This window comes from Apostichopus japonicus, chromosome 15, assembly GCF_037975245.1.
Source record: "Apostichopus japonicus isolate 1M-3 chromosome 15, ASM3797524v1, whole genome shotgun sequence".
In the NCBI taxonomy this organism is placed as follows: Eukaryota; Metazoa; Echinodermata; class Holothuroidea; order Aspidochirotida; family Stichopodidae; genus Apostichopus; species Apostichopus japonicus.
The window spans coordinates 4,044,715-4,066,530 of record NC_092575.1 but is presented as its reverse complement, the minus strand read 5'-3'; the positions used below and the strand labels follow the sequence as shown (position 1 = coordinate 4,066,530).

At 38.1% G+C, this 21,816-nt stretch overlaps 1 protein-coding gene across 1 annotated transcript; it reads left to right on the top strand.

Annotated features, from left to right (window-relative positions):
* The first annotated feature begins 189 nt into the window (after positions 1-189).
* Positions 190-20,543, top strand: LOC139981694 (gametogenetin-binding protein 2-like). The gene is made up of 13 exons (XM_071994300.1): positions 190-535; positions 4,686-4,784; positions 7,443-7,555; positions 9,560-9,706; positions 10,299-10,397; positions 11,167-11,277; positions 11,970-12,173; positions 12,656-12,830; positions 14,261-14,491; positions 14,886-15,051; positions 15,780-15,898; positions 17,814-17,924; positions 19,711-20,543. Exons 1-13 carry the CDS (start codon positions 410-412, stop codon positions 19,900-19,902), a joined length of 1,893 nt encoding a protein of 630 aa, XP_071850401.1. The 5' UTR covers positions 190-409; the 3' UTR covers positions 19,903-20,543.
* Positions 20,544-21,816: the final 1,273 nt, after the last annotated feature.

Below are 21,816 nucleotides of genomic sequence, written 5' to 3'. Positions count from 1 at the left end.
TGAAAGATAAGCCAGCGTTGGCCTCTGTCGTTTATTTGCCCTGCGTCGTAAGTTGGAAACATATTTGGATGGCGCTCGACCATAACAGTCTCACTACAGTCAAGAGGGTGGAAAAACGCCTATTGCGTCGGCTGTTGGCATTACATCCACTCCAGCCACGCGCGATATTGCCAACGTGCATCATACAAAGCTACGGCCGACTCTAGTATTGCATTTGTGTTTGCGACCCGTCCAGCTGATTTGAGGGAAAGTACAGTTCACAGATTAAACTACTCAGCAAGTAGGCCTAGGCTGTTCAGTTCAGTTTTAAAACTAAAACGAATTGTACTAAGCTTTCTTCACGGTCCGGATTTATCGGAAATTCTTGAAAACGTATGCTCTCCTCCATCACAAAGTTTGTTTCATCAACATGAAATCCAAGTTAATCTCCGTCTGCCCAGCTGCACTGAACGGCCTCATACACCGTCCTATGCCACGACAAATGACCCTGTTCAAACGTCGTCAAATGCCACTAATTGTCGATGAAAACTTTACGGTGAGATCATAATAGGGTAGTTGAAATCATTCATGGCTGCTAAAGATGTGTTCATTTTTTATAGTTTATAGGGTTGCTTTTGTCGAAGTTAAAAGCGGTTAGTTACGTTGGAACCTTATTTTACCAACTTATGTTTTCTTTCCCTAACGTGAATTATTGTAACATTAGGCCTAAACTGAAGCACCACAGTTGGACACTTCATTATTCTTTCTTGTATAAAGTCAGCACAGACTATATAATGATTCTGTAAACTTGAATGCATGCAGAATGCAAGCAATTTGAAGAGTTTGCGTCCCTGGCCAAAACGTGTCCTGGACGCAGAATTCTGCATTCGTAACAATGCTGCGTAATATCCGGTTGTTTTCCCAATACCGGTAGCATGGTGGGCTCATAATTGGGGTCACACTAATTAGCGTCAACTCACGACAACTCACGACAACTCAAGACAACTCAAGACAACAGGCTTAAAATAACATCAAATACCATCAAATACAATTGATGTCATCAGAGTATATCTGGAAACACGTTTAAAACTGACTGGAACCAGCGTGCATACAGATCTTTCACGGGAAAAAAACGTTTTTGTCGTAAAAATCGCCAACTTTTTTCTAACGTTGAATTAGACGACGTGATGCTATTGCGCTTGCGCAATGCCATCGGACCGAACCATTATAATATGGGTGGGTTTGTGCTAGGTTTGGAAAGTACCTTGTGTACAGTGTCGGTAAGGTGGGTTGTCGTAGTAATAAAGCACCAAAGTATGGTGAATGAACTCCAAATCAAATTATTTAATGTTTTAAAATGGAAAAATAATAACAAGTATTCATTATTTTAAAACATTAAATAATTTGATTTGGAGTTCATTCACCATCAGTGTTCGATTTTTCCGGTATCGCATCGCAAAATGCGATCCAAAACGACAAACTTGCGAGACGTTTTCAAATCAGCATCGCACTTTCTGCCGATTTGTGCGATACAAATTCCTAGTCAGATTTGGGAGCAAACACTCAAACCTTAACTTACGAACTGTCGATCACAATGTAGAAGTTATAATTTATTGAGTTCATACTCAATGTACAACTTATTGACTTGACCGTATAGCGAAAAAAAACCTGAAAAAATAATATCCTACCATAGTTAAGTGTAAAGCAAATAGCCTAACCACCTCGGCGGTTACGGATCTCACGTAACTAAAAGGTTCCCTGGCAACGTGCCAAAAAATGTTAACAAACAGGTGTTATACAGGGGATGAGCTCACAGTTGTTGGGAAGGTACCTGGGCAAATTCGCAGCACATGTACCGTGGTACAGTAGTTAGGTATAGGGTTAAACACTGCAGTTGTAAAAATGTACGCATAGTGCACGCTATTCATTGTTAGGCAGTCTAGAAACGGGGCTTTGCTGAACGTTGTTTGTTTCATAATATCGGAAGTTTTGTAAGTTGCACTTTTTAAAGATTGAAAGACAGATTAAATCTCTTTTCATTTTATAACATAATACAGCTACTTTAACTTGTCATTTTAAAATTTTCATCAGTTTCGTGACAATTTAAATAAAAAAAAGTTGACAGTATTTTGCATCCTCAACTGCGAATTTTTTCATCGCCAGTCATCCCAAAAAATGACAATTTTCGGGTGCTTTCGCCCCAAGGATCCCCACGAGGGGTTCTACCCCGTGACCCCACCATAGCCCTAAGACGGGCCCCTGGACACCACGCCTTTATGCTCGCACGTTACGCGTGCTAGGCAGGCGAACACCGGCGGGAAATCGGCATTGTGTTCGCGGGAAATTGAACAAGGTTTTCCAACACTGTTGAACTGTGCAGTTACTGTATGCATCATGTTCAAGGTTTTCACGGAGGCCTTTGAGGAAATGAATGGTTAGTACAGTGTATATATGCTGCACTAATGCTGTGTGTAGGCCAAGGTTCACGAAGGTCAATGGTTATATTCGCGCGCCGTAGACGTGTTTTTAGATGTTACGGAGTCAGGTTTCCATGGATATTAATCGAAAATGAATCTGAGTTTAACTGACGCTAAAGAAATGGATCGTCTTGGGCAGATTAACAAATCATTGCAAGTAAAAATAAGTACAGGTAGCTCTGCTGTTAAAAAGAAAAGTTCAATATCGGTTTGCTGTTATCGGCAATTAGGCAAAATTTTACCGATACCGATATGCTGCCGATATTGCAAATATCGGCCGATACCGATATTGAAAACGATTATCGTAGCAACACTAGTATAAATAATAATAATAATAAACAAACATTTTCTAGTTAATACATTGATCGCCAACATTTGGTCCGTTTTGTGGTAATTTCAAAACTGCTATTCAATATTGGGGAACTGCTATGCAACAAAAATATTGTATAGCAATTGTCAAAATTTGTTGCTATGCAATTTTTTGGCCATAAGTCGAACACTGTTCACCATACTTTGGTGCTTTATTAGTACGACAACCCACCTTACCGACACTGTACACAAGGTACTTTCCAAACCTAGCACAAACCCACCCATATTATAATGGTTCGGTCCGATGGCATTGCGCAAGCGCAATAGCATCACGTCGTCTAATTCAACGTTAGAAAAAAGTTGGCGATTTTTACGACAAAAACATTTTTTCCCGTGAAAGATCTGTATGCACGCTGGTTCCAGTCAGTTTTAAACGTGTTTCCAGATATACTCTGATAACATCAGTTGTATTTGATGGTATTTGATGTTATTTTAAGCCTGTTGTCTTGAGTTGTCTTGAGTTGTCGTGAGTTGTCGTGAGTTGACGCTAATTAGTGTGACCGCATAATTGACGCACTTAAGGATTGGATTGACGATGTCGGTCAACATAAAATCAAAATCACCCAACTGCATGCACTTTTCATATGTGTAGTTCCTTAGAAATGTAATGATCTCAAAATATTTATTGTTCTGTGCTTACGCAACGTACAATTGAGAAGAATTTGACCACAAAATGTCTGCTGTGTCAAGTTCTTTCATACCCCTAAATTGACACATGCGTCGATAAGCTAACTGTATTGTAGGCCTAAGTATACATCCATTGACTTTGGATGCCGTTTGCTATGCTCTGAACCTCTAAGCTTAGACAGGTCAGGTCCCAGAGAGTAGTGGTATCATTTTGAATTAATTTTGGTTATTTTTAGGGAGTAAGATTTCCAAATGTCCAAAAAATGTGTAAAACTGGGGGGAGGGTGTTAAAAGCTTAAAAAATACCACAATTTGGTCAGCAAATAGCTGAAATGGATTCAAACTCATGAAATATATAATTCTGCTTGACTGCAAAAAGTTTAGGTGGCCTTCTTTATCGTTGCTAGTAATAATTGAAGGTGCGTCAATTACGGGGGTGCGTCAATTACGAAGCCTTTACTATAGTACTAGTGACACATTGCACTGTGATCGGGACTACGGGATCAGGATCCCGCACAATGCTCACAAGTACTGTACACTAAGTTGGGGGAAGGCCTCTGAGTTTTGCATAGATCTACTGTACATTTGGTTTAAAGTTTTTTTTTTGTAACCTTGAGTTACTGTACCAATTACAATAACTGCAAATAACCATCCTTCCAATCACAGCAATCTATTGTTTATGGGGCGACATCCGCTCTCTTATTTCATGGTTAGGGGAGGTACTGTAAGATAGAGAGATCCCAATAAGAAGAAAAGACATTCATGATGATGTGAATGAAAGGGGATTCAATGTTGTCATATATACTGTAGTACAGTTTGTCAGACTTGTTCTGTGCACAGTTTATAAGTTGCAATATTTAGACAATTGTCATCTTTACCTTTTGTCGTCATTTCCTACATTTCCTTAACTGCCACCTTCTCCTCCTTCAGTTTCAGTCTTTACCAGTCCACTAAAACAGTATGAATCAGTCCACTAGTTGATCAGTGCTTGTGACTTTGCAGCTTTGGAAAAGATATTTAACTGTAGTAATTGTAATAACAGTGCCTAAACAGCCACATCCAGTTGTACCTGTTTATGTTTTCTTTCCAATTTGTCAAGTGCTTTCTCACCCCTCCCCTTCCACACTGCCCCTCATCCCTCCTCTTCCACACAACCCCTCCCATTCCACACAACCATGCCTTCACTGCCCAGAGACCCATCCAATAAACCTTTTATCTCTTCTTTATTTTCAGATGATTATGGAAATGCCAGAGATAGATGCTCTGACTTGTAATCACACAGGTGACGCCTGTTATAAATATGGTCATCAGGTGATCAACGCTTTCATGGAGGTAAGTCTAACATTAGCTCTGTTTTTCCCACTTTTTTTTTCTATTATGTTCAAGGTTATTTATATGTTGGCAAGCTTCCTCTATATTCATTGCCAAAAGACATAACTTTCCATTTGCAACAAATTTAGCAATTAAGGATGTCAGCATTGTAGGTACAGTACTGTATTACATTTAATTTAACAGGTATGATTTCCATTGGTAAGCAGCTCATTTTCAATCTCGTTATAAAATTTCCAAGATTCACATGGCTAAAGAACTTAAGAAGATGCATAAATTTTAGTTTAAACAATAAAATAACATTCTATACTTTTTGCAATCTATCATTTTGCCACTTTGTACTGCATCAAAGTTTTGTCACTTTTTCTTCCTTCAAATAAGAAGCTACTTGAGGGGAAAAAAATTAAGAAGTTTACCTGGTCGTCTCTCAAACAACCAAGTTCTATGTTTTATGTTTCCATTGTCTGAACAACAAATCTGGTTTTCATAAATAACAAATGATGATCAATATTTACATTGTAGGAGCAATATGTATTTACAGTACATGTATTTACAATGCAATCTGAAATTGATGTAAACAACTAGTAGCCCGTCATATGACCACCGTCTGATTTTGGTTGTCCAAACAGAAATTTTGGCCATTGCAAATGGACAGACCACTACTTAGTGGAGTTTAGGGGAGTATGTGGTATACAGACTATGTAATGTCTTATGATTAGTGTTGTGCTCCTGTCAGTCCTATGGCAGGATAAGAATGCTGTATTATCTTGATCAAGTTCAAATGACTCAATGATGATATTTAAACCTTAGTGACTCCAAATATTGTACTGTATGAGCAGCACTAAAACACTACAAGGTGTCCCTTCTTTCTGGTATTAAATGGTGGTCTACATGGCTTAGTTATTTCTTTAATGAAATCATAAGCAATTGATAAATTGTCAGAAAACTTGGCATGTGCTATTAAAGAGAAAATACTTTGGCAAGTATACATTTTTACTTCATTTGTTGCTCAGGTGAGGTGCAATACAAACAGTTCAAAGTAGACTTGTTGAATAATAATTTCCTGAAATTGCTGGCTCGCAAAGAAAAATTGATATCATAGAAATCACATTTACTCCATCATTTTGGGAGTTAATGCTTGGGCCCCCGAGGTACCAAAATTTGAACAGAGTTCAAGTCACCATGTTTGCAACAACTTTGCTGTAGTGATTTTTTTCACACTTTGGCACATGTGTGTTTGTCATACAGCAAACTTACAAGAACCTACAAGACTGCATCCCTTTAAATAATAGTTGTACAAGGCAGTCACTGTGGTGTAAAGGGTAATGGGAGACTTTCTGGAATTTGACTTTTGGCGCACAGACCATACAGTATATCGCATTGATTTTATACCAGTGCACCTACCCCAACAATACCACCAACATTAACCCTTATAGTTGAAATGGTACACAGAGCGAAGTGATGTTTAAATTCAATCTTTTAATCATCAAAGTTTCAGTTGCAGCTTTAATGCAATGTCAGCTACTAAGTATTGTATATATATATTGTGTGAATCTGGATGATGACAACAATACATTTGAACAAGATGTGTATTGTGTACCAACTATCAGAGAGCACTGTCAAGTCTGTCATAACCATCCTTATACTTTATGTCTAAAGTGCCAAATATAATCGGGGGGGGGGGGGGGTCATGCGAAGGGTGGATTCCAAAGTGCTATTTGTTTCAGTCCAAGTTGATAAGGATGTTCCCTATTGTTCTTCATAATATATCCTTAGTGCATATATATATATATTTAATGAAATGTGAACCCTCCATTGTGTGAATGATAAATATGAATAAAAAAACACCCATTTTTGGAAAGATTTTAGTGAGAAAATCTGAACAAACTATTTCAAGAAGGTCGTACAGTAACTTACAGCTGCCATTTTTGGTTTCCATGATAACAGTTATATACCATTGAAGTCATGATGGCGTGTATGTGTGTGTGTGTGTGTTGTGTAAACATCCAGCTTGGTAATATCTCAAAGTAGGAACCATGGATACTTTTCTTTATTCATGTTGATGCGTCATGTTAAGAGGAAGAAACCCTATTGTTTTTGGTGGAGGTCAAATCATCGAGGTCACCAGATGTCAGACACTGAAATCCTTTTAAACATGATATCTCGTGACAGGAATCATAGATACTTTCATACATGGTATGTAGATATGTCACATTGAGAGGAAGAACCCTAATGTTTCTGGTGGAGGTCAAAGGTCACCAGAGGTCAAACTCTGAAAACTTACAGTATTAAGCATCTCATGGTAGAAATCAGTACATTTATAATTTATATTATGATAGCTATTTCTGGTGAACAAGCAGAAGTCTATATTTGAATTGAAGTCATCGACACCTCCATGCTGCTGTTCTGGTATGTTTTTGCCGTCAGCTTTCTCAAAAAGTGTTTGTACTATAGTATGTTCACTTCTCCTCATTACTGGCAAGGGATGGGAGGCTTGTTTGCAAAGTTTAAAAAGGTAGTTTTCCATGTGTACGTTGTTTTTCAAGCCTTCTCTTTCTTTCTTTTTTTTTGGGGGGGAAGGAGGTGGGGGAAGGAGCTCTAATGTGAAATGTTAATTATAATGGTATCATGCGTCTCATTACTTTCAATTACTTCCTCCAGAAAGTTGCGCTTCTCTCTAGAGATGAGTTGGCTGCTGCTCTCATGGTCCCGAGGGGAGACATCTTCAGCTCATCACTACAAGACTGCGTTCCGTGCGTCGGTTGCCGAAGAAGGTAAACTACTTTAAAGTCGTCGTACCTTTTAAAGGATATCTCGAATTGAAGCAAAATCATTCTGGTTGTATTATATAGGTTCGTCGTCAAACTGTCTCGCAATAAAAGAAGGCTACCTGATGAAAAATATGAACAAATACTAATAAAAAATCACTTACAGTGTGTGTTCACATGGCACTAAAAAATACCATATAACTTTACTGACACGAGAGGAATTTCGCATAAATCTTTCATACTACCTTTCTGTGGACATCATAATTGTTGAAGTGCTATTGAAGACCGTTTCCAGTTGAAAAACTGAAAACAGATTTTGGCTGGAAATGAAAAGGAAAGCAGTTTCTACCTGTTGAGTTGTCAGCCATAAATCTTACAGGTGAATGTTAAATACTAAAGGATTAATGCAAACATTGGCTTGTGCACATGTACGAAATGCAACAGCTTTCAGGAATTCTGTTTGAATTTGTACTGTCTGTAAACAAAGTTCAGGGTTTTCAGTGGGGTGTGGAGGTTTATCCTTTTATTCTCACCACAGACGTAACATTAGTTTTAAGTCTGTCTGGTATTCCTATTTTAATTGGCACATTTTATAACCTAATTTTTAAAGACACATCAAATGGAGAGGATACATCATGAATAAAATAAAGTTCATAATCGAGTGATCACAACATGAAAGAGTTACTAAAGAGATAGCTTGGAATCAGGGTAAGAGAACTGAAAATAATATTCTGTCACCTCCTTTGGGAGACTTGTCCAATTTATTGTTCTACATTAGGAGATTTGATCTTTGGTAATAGATGTCTGAATAATTAAGTTGTTTGTAGGATTTTTCTTTATCACATAAATTTAAGTACCATCTATAAACAGGGATGAGGGGGCAGGGCCTGGGGGGGGGAGGGATTATCACATTATGTTCACCACGGATATAACTGTAACATTTTGTTTTAAATCTGACTTGATGTTCCTATTTTTTTTTACCACATTTGATAACCTAATTCTTTGAAGCCATCAAATGGAGAGGATAATGTATCATGAGTTAAATATAGTCTATTATCAGTGATCACAATATGAAAGAGTTACAAAAAAAAAGAGATACAGTAACTTGGAATGTTAAAGATGGAATCAGGCTTAGAAACTTGAAAAAAAAAATATTCTGTCCCGTCCTTTGGGAGGCTTTCATTCTTAAGTTTTGCATTAAATTAGGAGATCTGCGTTAACATCTGAACAGATGCCTAAAGAGGTTGTCTGCAGGATTTTTCTTTTGCACAAACATTTTAAGATTGGTTGGGATTGCTTCTCTATTAATGTAGAGCCTATTTGCAGCTCAAAAATCTCCCTCTGGGCTTTTGTCATTAAGTACTCTATGCTGGAACAAAAACAACATTAGGGTTAGGGTTAGAGTGACATTAATGTGACTCCAAATTGTCTAACATGTTAGGATTGTCTGTTCCATTTTGAAACAAGTATCATTCACTACCCAAGAACCTACTCTACTGCAAATGTTATGGCAGACATACCTAGATGTGATTATGCACTACTTGGCTGATTTATGACTAAATAAGAAGAAAAAAATAAAAAAGATAAAACTTTCTTCTAGACTGAGCAGAGAAATTTGTATAAGTAACTTGATTAAACCTGGCAAGATGTCCACACTGGCTATTACAGGAAGCTGCTGCTTAGGCATACCAACTGCAGTACTGTAATCGTTATATATTATTGTGTTAGGCTAATAGCCTACATGCATGAACCTTTGGGTACAGTTGTGTTTCCTTTTGTTCTTTTTGTGTAGATTATATCTTTGCATTCCAACAAGGTTTACAGAAATTGTTAATATATACTGTACACAATAAATTTTGTGCAGCTGGAGTATAATTCAAACTCCAGACATGGACTGATTAGCCAAAAAGCATCAAAGTGTTTCCAAAAGGGTGCAAGACACTTAGCAAAATGGGTTGCCTTGACAGCGGTTTGATTTTTGTTTTCTTGTTTGTCTCTCTCTCTCTTCAGTATGGAGGAGCTCTTCAACCGTCTGAAGGAACAGCAGCTGACCCATGCCACAGAACCGCTACTCATCACCCCCAGAGCTGAGATGTCTGTTACCCATGAAGTACTCTACGACATGAGGCAACTGTTTTCCATCCTAAGTGTTCAAGGGTGAGATATATATCACCAATAAACTTATCACCTTAGACCGGCAAACATGTTAGATCCTTACTACACCCCTCTCCCCACGCCTTCCTCATTCCAGAGTCGCACTTTTCAGATAATGTCTGTTACCCAGGAGGTGCTATCTGACACAAGGTAATTGTACTCTGTCCTAAGTGTTCATGGGTGAAGTTTATGTTGCTAAATAGCCTTCCTTACCTTAGACCAGCAATTCTGATAGACCCTTAACTACACCCCATTCTTATTCCCTTCATTTCAAAATGTTATATTTCTAAAGTGTCTGCGTAACCCATTAAAGACTCTGCGAGACCAGGCAACTGTATTCCAACCAAAGAGTTCAAGGGTGAGATTTATTATTGCCCCATTGATATCCAGGAATTCATTTTACTACCGAAGACTGTAAAAGTTGTGTGTAAAAGAATGTTGGCCTGACGTTCCGATCCTAGCAGGATCTTCTTCAGAGGTTAAAAGACAAGTAACAGTTACAGAAGGGACAAAAACTGTAAAAGTTGTCCAATAATACCATTCATACTTTTCTTTTCCTCTTTAATTTTTATTTTTAAAACTTTCTCTGTTTCAGACCAAAGCTGAACGACATAGTGGATAGCATTCACAAGAACAGGAGAAACAAGAGGTGTCAGTTACATTCCTTGGATAACCACAAAGTCAGACTACTCTCGTAAGCAACAATATTTTATCTTGTGATCATGGGGATGGTTTGGTTATAATCGGCTTTTGGAAACAAAACTCCTCAAACTAAAGCTGAGTACTTGTATTTCTACACATCATTTTGATTTGGTGTGAATGGGAAGCAAGGAAGGTGAGGACAGATAAAATGAATAAATATTTTTATCTTCTTGAAAAAAGTTACCAAATGGTTAGTATTCTTTTATACTTATGTAACAAAACATTGAATCCTAAATATTAAAATGTAGTCACCTGTTATTCTCAGTCCATCTGTTGTTGTGGTCTCATTGTTTGAGGGGGGGGGGGTTGCAAAGAGAGGGGTAGGGGTTTGATGGTGATGCAAGCTGTCATATGTAATATATAACTTTTTAAGACAAGACCCAGTCATTTGTTTTCCCACATACCTGCAAACTAGTAAATTATCACAAGTTGTTGAAGTGGACAGTACTGACAGGCTTGCTTTGAAAAACAATACCTTTATGACACTTAAATTAGGTAAATAGGTAAGTCCAGATGTGTCTCAGTCCCAGTGGTTTCTAATTTCTGCTGTTCCTTGTTCCTTTGTTTACTTATAGTTTGGGGTTTGCATTATGCTTTAATATGTTGCTCTGTCAAAAAAAAATTTTAACAAAAAGAAGATTCTTTCTTTTTCTCCATTTTCTTTTTTCTTCATCTTTATAGAGGCGCAATTTAATGATCTAAAAAAAAAATAAATAAATAAAAAAAATTTCATTAAAACTTTTTTTTTTTTTTTAAATTAGAAATTGGGAAGATATTTGGGAAGCCATGGAAACACCTTGTCGTGAGGAAGTCATAACGATATCCTCCTGTGAACTGAAGAGAACCACTGATGCCTATCTCAGTAAGCACAGGTGAGTGATTATTACAGGTACCTCAGAAAAGTGATTTTGGTAAAAAAAACTTTGACAGTATTTGACAATTCTGTCCGATGACTTTGAATTTTGGAAACTGACGAGTCAGTTTTCATTTCTAAACGATGAAGGAAATGTCACCAAGTTTGTTGAAAGTTTGCAAATTTAATGCTTAGATGTCATCAATACCTCAGTGGAGAGTAACCAGTTGACAAATTCAAGTTAAGAATTTTAGCTCAGATCATGAATTTCTCTCTATTCCTTGTTTATTTGGTGAACAAGAGCTTTATGTGAATTTTTGCAATCTTATTCTGAGCAATACTTGGTAGATTTGTTACATTTATTTTGTTTAATTGCAAGCAGCTGCTGATTCCTTTAATGAAATCCAAGTAACGATGCTTAATATAATGTCAAAAGTCATTGAAGAGGAAACATACTTAGAGGGGGTCATATCAGGTTTAGATCTGCATCTGTAAATTTAGGCAGCCAAATTACGATACTCATAAACACCTCTATGATGTGGCAGATTTATATTCTGTGTGGTGAAATATCACAGTAGGTATATTACTACTATTCAATACTTGATTATCATCAATATTTTAGGAAAGAGGTGAGTTTTTACAACAGGTAGTCCTAGATGGGATTCAAGAAGAGTCCTGACTGTTATTTTTCTTCTCTTGTCTCGTCGACAGATTTTGTAGTGAGTGTAAGTCAAAGGTCATGACTGCCTTCCACATTCTGGTCCAGAACCAGGAACCTCCCAAAGACAAAGACTTCTGTCCATCGATGTACCAGGGAATCAGATACTGTCCGAGGAAACATCACCTCCACGTCCTCTGCGATACGGACTACATCGAGAAACTCGTCAAGAGGGCAGAGCCCGATCTCTGCGGAGTGTAAGTGCACATTTCTTCGATTCCTGCCAGTAGCAGCAGGCCTGAAATAACCTGTTATCGTGAAGTAAAATGCCGGGGAGAAAGCGGTGACCAAATTTGCTACACAAAAGCAAAGTTATATAGCAAGTTTTTGTTCACACAAACCTTTTAGTATGTTCAGAAGATTTTATTATGATCCAGCAAAATGAAGAAATTGCAGATCACCACATGTGAACACTAAATTATGCTTTTGGTGATAAAAGATGAGGGCAGTATTTTGGAAAACGGTCGTCATTTCCTCCAAATTTTACTTGGCTATACAGACTTTTACTATCCCAGAGGTTGCGCCCTTTGATATTATTCCCAGACATTGAGGAGTGTTCATTCCTAATTCATCAATTGAACAAAGTCTCGGTAATCATAGATATTTGGCATCAAAGAGCTACAAACCAACTCACTGCCCAGCTTAACCGACTTGTAAATTTTCTTCATTCGTTCGACAGACGTCGGGAACGTCACGCAAAGACCCTAGAGGCAGCCCAGGAGGAGATTCTCACCTGTCTGGGTCTCCACATCTACGACAGGCTCCATAGGATTCGACAGAAGGTCCTTGCAGAGGAACAAGCCTGGAGTCTACTGGTGCATGTGGGCATGTACAAATTGCAGAAAGCATTTGAGGTAGAGTCTTACAAGGGTATTAGCAGCAAATGTGCTGTTTCAGGGTTTTCTTGTCCTAGAGCAAAGCTCTCACATTTCAATCAAAACCACAAAAACATGTCATCCCACATTCTCGTACTGATCAGTTCACACAGGTCCTTAAATGGATAGCTTAGAAAGAGGGAACATGTTGTAAGCATTCTGTTGGAATTTGAATTCAATTCTTATGTGCTGTTTTCAATATAACAGCAATTGAAGTTGAAACATTTTTTCCACCGAAAGAGAACTTGAAGCAAACAGGTGTGATGTCATCGAAATCACACTGACAAATTTCTTTCTATGTCATTCTTTAAAACTTTTCATCCAATTTCCTGCTTCACAAACTTGGATACATCTCAATATGAACACACTATATGTCCTTGGTATATTGGTAATTTCACCACCCCTAAAGTTGGAACCCTATCCAATCCAAACCAAGTGAGTGAAAAATAAAACAGTTTGCTGCCATGTGTGCAACTGTGACATCACACCTAATTGCTTCAGGTTCACTTTTGGTATAATCTTTGACAAGCTATGTAGGAATTGAATGCAAATTTACACCAGAAGTGCTTAGAATATGTTCCTCTTTCATCAGTCAAAAATAAATTTTCCTCTGGAGTATCCTTTTAAAGTCTGAAGGCTTGAGCAACCTCATGGTACTTTGCATGCCTGAAAGACATTTTGAGAATCTCAGAAATCTCCAGTGTTTAATGATTGCATGAGTAAAATAAATAAATACGTCATTTATATAGCGCTTAATCAAAAAGAGTATCAAAGCACTTCACAAAAAACAAAAAACGATAGCAAGGAAATAAATACAGTGAAAACATATAATGACCCAATAAAAATAATCTTAAAATACCAACAACAAAAAAAGTAAAAAAGCAATAAGATGTTATAAAAAATACAATAGGATGTGATTTAAAACAAAACAATAAGAGGTTATGAAAGTACAATATGAGGTATAACAAACAAGAGATTAAAAACGGTAATATTACGTAAAATACGTTAAAAAAAAAAGTAGGTACCTTTGACCTGATAAAAGGCATGGCTGTTAAGAAGTTCCTTTAACTAGATGATTTGGGTAATAAGAGGTAATAAGGAGGCATTAGGACTACCAGTTCAAATTTTGCAATATAGTGAACCTGTATTCATTGCTAAAATGTGAACGAGACCCTGATTTTTTTGGGGGGATCATTTCAGAGAGAACGGAAGGTTTTTGCACAAGATGTGCAAAACAGGGAAAGACCTGAATCAAGTTCAGACTCTCTTCATTACTATCCTGTGATTCTTGTCAACAATTATTTTTGGTTTGCTAACTGTTTACGGTGGTAGCGACCATGGTTTTTTTGCCGCTTTTAATGCATTCTCAAATATTTTTGTTATCCCCCTCTTTTCAAATTCCCAAACAGGTCGCTCTCGATGCGAAGCACGGCTTGAGTAAAATCGAACTCATCTGTCAAGAAATCAACAAGGAGGATGAGGAGAGGCAGCAGAGACGAGAACAGAAGAAACAGCGGAAGAAAGCCCGGAAGAAGAACAAATCGCTCCCCAAACCGGAAGTGGCCGGAGAATCGGAAACCACAGAACGGAAACCGCATGGGTGCTGTGAGGCTGAAAAAGAAAATGAAACCACGTGTGAGGTAAGAATCGGATAGGATTTTAAAAAAAATTAACGGGATGGAAGGATTTAAAATCAGTGGGAAACAAATGCTTTATTGTTTTAGTAGAGTTATATTGGTCAGAGAATAAACTGTGAAACGTTGTAAGCATGATATCTCAAGAAGAAAAACCATCAGGTAACAGGTTCCCAAAAGATGCAAGTTAATTTCATCATGGGTACCTCACCTGCTTATTTTCCATTGTTGGGTTCTAAAGTCAATTTCAGCACCAACTATGTGGACTTTTGTAGGAGATTGGACAGTTATTTTGACAGTATCTTTCAAATGACTGCAGGGTATCAAAAGTATCGATTTTAAAAAATGTCCACGTTGAAATTTTTCGCTTCTAAGATGATTTCTCTTTTGCTTTCCTCAGTGTCTGTCCACATCTGTCCAAGAAGAACCCAAGGCTTCTATTCCTAAAGGGCCTGCCATCAACGGTAAGACCACCAAAGTATTAACCAACGGTCAACAACGTCACGACACGCCCAACAACAATGACAAAGGCAGCGTTGAAGATAAGGGTCGTCCAGCGATGTGCGGTAAGTCACAGCAACATCACACTCGGAACCGGAAAAATAATTGCAAAAGTTTGAAAGATTCTAGTACTGAATAGCACCAGAATCAACCCAGAAGGCCTACTTTCATGATGTTTTGTTGCATTATACATGTTGATTTTACCAAAGTACCTTTGTTTTACTCGAATTAGATTGATTGATCAACTAAGACACCCTACTAGAAGTCTAGAGTCAGGTGTATATTGCATGTTAACATCCCTGTGCGCTTAATCACACAACATATATTGTTTCAAGCTAGTCTACAGAGAAGGATAGAAGCTTTAGGAAAGGGTGTTTCTTGAAAAATATTCCAGCGATACCCTCTATAGTTACCCACCACTGTCATAGCCATTTGTATGTAAGAGTCAGGGGCAGAATTGTAATTGCAATTATCTGGCAAAGGTTATTTACCAGCTCCCTTGTGCATTGTATAATTTGAAGATCAAATGTTACCATGTAAATTTTGCAACTTAAATACACTCAGCTACACTGAGGCTTCGGTCAATTTTAAATGAGTCAAGCTTAAACATGGACTAAACAAATCATATGGTGTTGTTACTCGCACACAGGAGAATTCCAGAAGTGACGTCAGCTTGTTATGGAGTGGTTGAATTATTCACCAGCTCCCTGTGCATTGTATAATTTGAAGATCAATATGTTACATTGTAAATTTAATTATTTTGTGTGTTTTGGGTGTTGTTACTCGCACACAGGAGAGTTCCAGGAAGAAGAACCTTGTGGCGTGGGAGAGATATGTGCTGACTGTAAAGGGGAGAAATCAACAAGCGGTTCCTCTAACAGTAGAACCAACTCATCAGGGTGTCTGGTCAAGGTGAGCGTTTATCCCTGTAACCGATGATTGGTCAATAAAAGTTCTCTCTGTTTTTACTACACATTTACTAACCTTTATTGGCTGACAGGCTCCTGACCATGTGATGTGTATCTTGTTAGTCAACTGAACCTGAATGGTGATTGGTCAACCAAAGTTCTGCATGTTTTACTACATTGCTGACCTTTGTTGGCTGACAGGCTCCTGACAACGTAGTGTGTATCTTGTCAGTCAACTGAACCTGAATGGTGATTGGTGACAGGCTCCTGACCATGTAATGTGTATCTTGTCAGTCAACTGAACCTGAATGGTGATTGGTGACAGGTTCCTGACCATGTAATGTGTATCTTGTCAGTCAACTGAACCTGAATTGTGATTGGTGACAGGCTCCTGACCATGTGATGTGTATCTTGTCAGTTTACTGAACCTGAATTGTGATTGGTGACAGGCTCCTGACCATGTAATGTGTATCTTGTCAGTTTACTGAACCTGAATTGTGATTGGTGACAGGCTCCTGACCATGTAATGTGTATCTTGTCAGTCAACTGAACTTGAATGGTGATTGGTGACAGGTTCCTGACCATGTAATGTGTATCTTGTCAGTTTACTGAACCTGAATTGTGATTGGTGACAGGCTCCTGACCATGTAATGTGTATCTTGTCAGTCAACTGAACCTGAATGGTGATTGGTGACAGGCTCCTGACCATGTAATGTGTATCTAGTCAGTCAACTGAACCTGAATGGTGATTGGTGACAGGCTCCTGACCATGTAATTTGTATCTTGTCAGTCAATTGAACCTGAATGGTGATTGGTGACAGGCTCCTGACCATGTAATGTGTATCTAGTCAGTCAACTGAACCTGAATGGTGATTGGTGACAGGCTCCTGACCATGTAATGTGTATCTTGTCAGTCAACTGAACCTGATTGGTGACAGGTTCCTGACCACGTAATGTGTATCTTGTCAGTCAACTGAACCTGATTGGTGACAGGCTCCTGACCATGTGATGTGTATCTTGTCAGTCAACTGAACCTGAATGGTGATTTGTCAACCAAAGTTTTCTCCGTTTTACTCTTCATTGCTGACCTTTGTTGGCTGACAGGCTGCTGACAATGTAATGTGTATCTTGTCAGTCAACTGAACCTGAATGGTGATTGGACAACCCAACTTCTCTACGTTTAATTACATTGTTGTCCAGTCATCTGGTCAATTTTCCAATTCAACTATTCAATAAATACTATTCTATACTGTATCAGATTTCAAGTTGATTAGTCATGCTCTGAAAAGTATGCAACTTAATTAATAATTATATCCCATGTAATCCCTCCAGAGAATTATCAACAAAAAACAGTTTAATGAGGGCTGAGACGTCTGAAGTGATTGACAAAATATTCTACTTGATTAGTTTAAATCTTGTACTCACTCAAATGCAAAAATTCAAGAGAAAGAATCAATATAGTTTTTGAGACGTCTGAAGTGATTGACAAAATATTCTACTTGATTAGTTTAAATCTTGTGCTCACTCAAATGCAAAAATTCAAGAGAAAGAACCAATATAGTTTTTGGCCAGCATCCATAATGTAAACCAAAACAGTCTTCTTTAGCTCAAGGATTGAATCATTCAGGACACTTGCTCAAGTCCAATTCTCTCCCAAAAGTCACTTGGAATATTCTTGTCAGTTTCCAAGTTAGCATTTTAGTCCACATATTATTAGGATTATTATTGTTGCTGTTATTGTAATAATTCTTACTATTATTATTGTCTTCCTCCTTTCAACATACACCTTTTGAGAACTGCAGTCATAAATCTGGTCAAGATCTCACCAGGAATGCATAGTTTTCCTTAATATCTTTTATTTTTCTATCATTTTTATTTTTTATATATATATATATATATAAATTTTTTTTATGTTACAGGGCAGCGCAAATTATGAGAGTGATCAAGTCGCCAAGATCTGTCGGTGTTCTAACGAGAGGCAGCTTAGACATGCAGTAGGCTGGACACACACACTCCAAGACATGTTAGAGGTAATTGTATTAAAGCAGCATTTTGAGTCCTTTTCTTTGATTTTTCTCAACCTCACTGACTCCACTATGCCATAACAACATACATAACTAGCTTATCTTTTTAAATCTTACTTCAAATGGTGGCATAAAAGTCGAAAAATTTGCAACTTTCAACTTTGTTTTTCTCCAAGATATTTTCCGTTGGGATCCCAATAAACCTCGCCCATAATATGAATATTTAAGCACTACGAATGTCATTGACCAATACGTAATACAACACCATGCTTGATTTGTGTACAGTCTACATGGCAGTTGTACCAGGGAGTTCGGTAACCACTCCCTGGTTGTACCAACGCAAAGTCTTGAATCTATTTTTAGCAACGGCTCATAACTAAACCTGCATCTCTGATTGGTTGAATTCAAACTAGTGGGTTTAAGGGAACTGTATGCGATTAATTTTAAGTATGGAATTTTTCATGGACACTATTCTCATTATCTGCAAATATCCTTAGTTACTCGCCAATTAACGTTGTTGGCAGGGAAAAACTTGGCTAATATCTTAGTTTGCTGTTTTGTGATTGATATATGTAAAAAACTCGATGGACATGTCAAAAAAGAAGAAAACGGCGACAAAACACAAAATGCTGCTTTAAAGAGGGAAAAACAAATGCTATAATCAGTGCATCCTTATAGTAGTAGTCTTTATGAGGGAAGCGGACAGGTGGGCAGAGAGGGAGAGATAGTCCGCTATAATCTCTATGATGATATTGTTACCATTATGATGGGTTTGTTATCATACTGTGTGCAGGACTAGTAATGTATGGGTGACTGACAGGAGCCTGGCCTATGTATTTCTCCAATTGCTGTGTGTTATAAGAACAAATCAACAAGATGATAAAAAAGGAAACAAACCTTGTGATATCAACAAGATGATAAAAAAGGAAACAAACCTTGTGATATCAACAAGATGATAAAAAAGGAAACGAACCTTGTGATATAATCTACCCAAATACATTGCAGGAACCCATTCTTCTCCCTCCCTCCCTCCCTCCCTCCCTCCCTCCCTCCCTCCCTCCCTCCCTCCCTCCCTCCCTCCCTCCCTCCCTCCCTCCCTCCCTCCCTCCCTCCCTCCCTCCCTCCCTCCCTCCCTCCCTCCCTCCCTCCCTCCCTCCCTCCCTCCCTCCCTCCCTCCCTCCCTCCCTCCCTCCCTCCCTCCCTCCCTCCCTCCCTCCCTCCCTCCCTCCCTCCCTCCCTCCCTCCCTCCCTCCCTCCCTCCCTCCCTCCCTCCCTCCCTCCCTCCCTCCCTACCCCACCCTTCCCTCTTTCGTTTCACGAGAAGCATCATTTTCTTGATTACCTTAAGGGATCTATCCGGCTAAGTTATCCAGACTTCCTTTGGTAAATTTATACAGTCTAGAGAAGTTACTATAATATCCAGTTTTCTCTGTAGTATTATTTGCTTTTCGTCAATCCCTATAATAGAATGACATGGAAGCTTTGAAGAATATGCTACTTTCTTGGTAGTGGATCTCTTTTCATGCATCAGAAACATTTAAATCATGCACATTAGTACATTCCAACCAAGAAATAACTGTGGTTGACACACTCTGGACACTTTGTAAAGCATTGTTCATTGTTCTATCTGTGACAGGCTACATAGCAATCACACGCATGTCTTCAATATTCGTCCCGTTCTCACACACTAGACACTTTGGAAAGCATTGTTTCGGTTGTGTCTGTGACAGGCTGCATAGCAATCACACGCATATCTTCAACGTTCGTCCTTTTCTCTCTTTCTGGTCTCCAGGAGACGCATCTATTCTGTGACGAAGACTGCAAGCTAGCACCGGAAGAAATTGACGAATTCCACGCCAGCCACCAGTGTCTGGACTCTCAGAGAGCCCAACTTAGGCAGAACCTCCACCAACGCTTTATGAGGAGGGTCAAATTGGATAATCACGTGAACTTCTTTAACCAGAGGAATATAGCCAATGCTTAGCCAAAAATTTAAAAAAAAAAATAAACAGGACAAGGAGTGGGAAAATGTATTTGGCATCAAAGGGTAAATAATGTGTGGCAAATTCTTTGCAAGGAAAGAAACATACCATTCCATACATAGTTGTTATTGTTTTCTTTTGGCATTTTTTAGATTAATTATGATATAGAAGAAGAGAAATATTTATTTATTTCTGTCCTCCCAGGATATTCTTTTCCCCTAATTTATTTCCTTAATTTATGTTCTTTTCTCTTTTCTTTTTTTTTCCAAGAAAGAATATTTTGAATTATGTATTAACAGCAATTTTTCCTTCTTCTTCTTCTTGGTATTGAGAAATGATGGTTCTATTTAGCTTTGATATCAAGCCCAAGGTTTTCTGTCTATCTGTGTTTTTCTATGAACCTCATACATTTTGAAGACGATGAAAAAATGTCACATATTATGACTTACAAAGTAGGAAACGAGGAAACTGTGAGAATCAGGATATTTGAAAATATAGTATTTTATAAGATTAAAAAATGCAAAGAAATTTTATGATAAAGTTTTTGGCAGAAGCAGGTGATCATGTCTTTCTATTTAAATTTGAAGTATGACCACAAAAAAATATCATTGTTTGGGAAATAAAGAGATGGCTCAAAAAATTCTGCTTTTGTTTGTGTTTGTGCGAGTGTGTGTGTGTGTGTATTTCGTCCAAACCTGTGAGATGTAATTAGCCTCATTAATTAATGAAAATTGCTTCTTTAGCCCTGATTATTGTATTGTTTGCAATTAGGTTACTAGACTGCGACCTTCCTATATAATCTGTAACGTCTTGCCTGATTGTGGATTTTGTCTTGAAATGAAAGCAAAGGGTTGGCCGACAGGGTTTTGACCAGCCCCATCCCCAGTTCTGTAGGGGGGACAAAAACCTCCAAAATGCAGGCATGAGACTCTTCCGCGGAAACGCGGATTTCCGATTTTTTTTTTTTTCATTTTCGCGTTTTTTCTCGTAATTCGCGTTCTTTATATTTTTTTTATTTATTTTTTTTTTTATTTTTTTTTTTATTTTTTTATTTTTTTTTTTTATTTTTTTTTTTTTGCCGAACATGCTGGACTGTGAAGGTTTGGAACACCGAATTTGACCAGTGGTGGAATCAAGTAGCACAGAGCAAGCAAAAAAGCCTTTTTTTGGTTCAAAAAAGCTAATGGATAAATTATACAAGCAGAAATTCCACACTTTTTTGGCGAGTTACGTGATGTGATAGATTCCATCTAAAGTCCACCATTTTGCATCTAAGCCCTCCTTACCTGGCAAAAATTTTCTCAAGGGTAGGGAACACCCCCTCCCCTTAAACCCCTACCCAAGGACGGCAATTGATGAATTTCAGATTTTTTTTTCCCGGCTCAGTCTCATCCCTGAAAATGCCTTCATGCATACGAAATTTGTAATTAACAAAGCGCCCTTCTGTTGTAAGTTACAACTATACAGGCAATTCAAATAGGTGCCCTTTTATTGGTACAGAATGCATACGAGATCCATTTAGTCAGAAAACTTTTAGGTCAAGCCATATATCTCATTAGCCCTCTAAGTGTGTGGCCAAACCCCCCTCCCTCTCCACCAGATTGTTAACTTTAAAATTTAGTTGAGTATTTCCCAAGGGTTAGGAAGCCAATAGAGGCTCATTTGAAACCACAAACTATGTGTTGAAAATTCAAGCCTTCTCATTTCGATGGGTGTTCATAGAATAACACAGAGACTGGTGTAATAGGTACACCCATGCCCTTCAGAGACCACTACCTAACATGAGGTGACCATATCAATAGGTGAAAGTCCTAAGGCATTGTATTGATGTTGGATCTTTGTTAACGGGATGGGTAGAGTTTTGAGGACCACTCATTGTTTTGGTTGTTCTATGGTTCAAATATGATCATCCAATA

Coding starts and splice junctions, on each gene's coding strand:
- LOC139981694 (XM_071994300.1), top strand. CDS start 410: ATGAAATCCAAGTTAATCTCCGTCTGCCCAGCTGCACTGAACGGCCTC. Junction 12,831..14,260: donor AATTGCAGAAAGCATTTGAG/GTAGAGTCTTAC, acceptor ATTCCCAAACAG/GTCGCTCTCGATGCGAAGCA. Junction 17,925..19,710: donor CACTCCAAGACATGTTAGAG/GTAATTGTATTA, acceptor TCTGGTCTCCAG/GAGACGCATCTATTCTGTGA.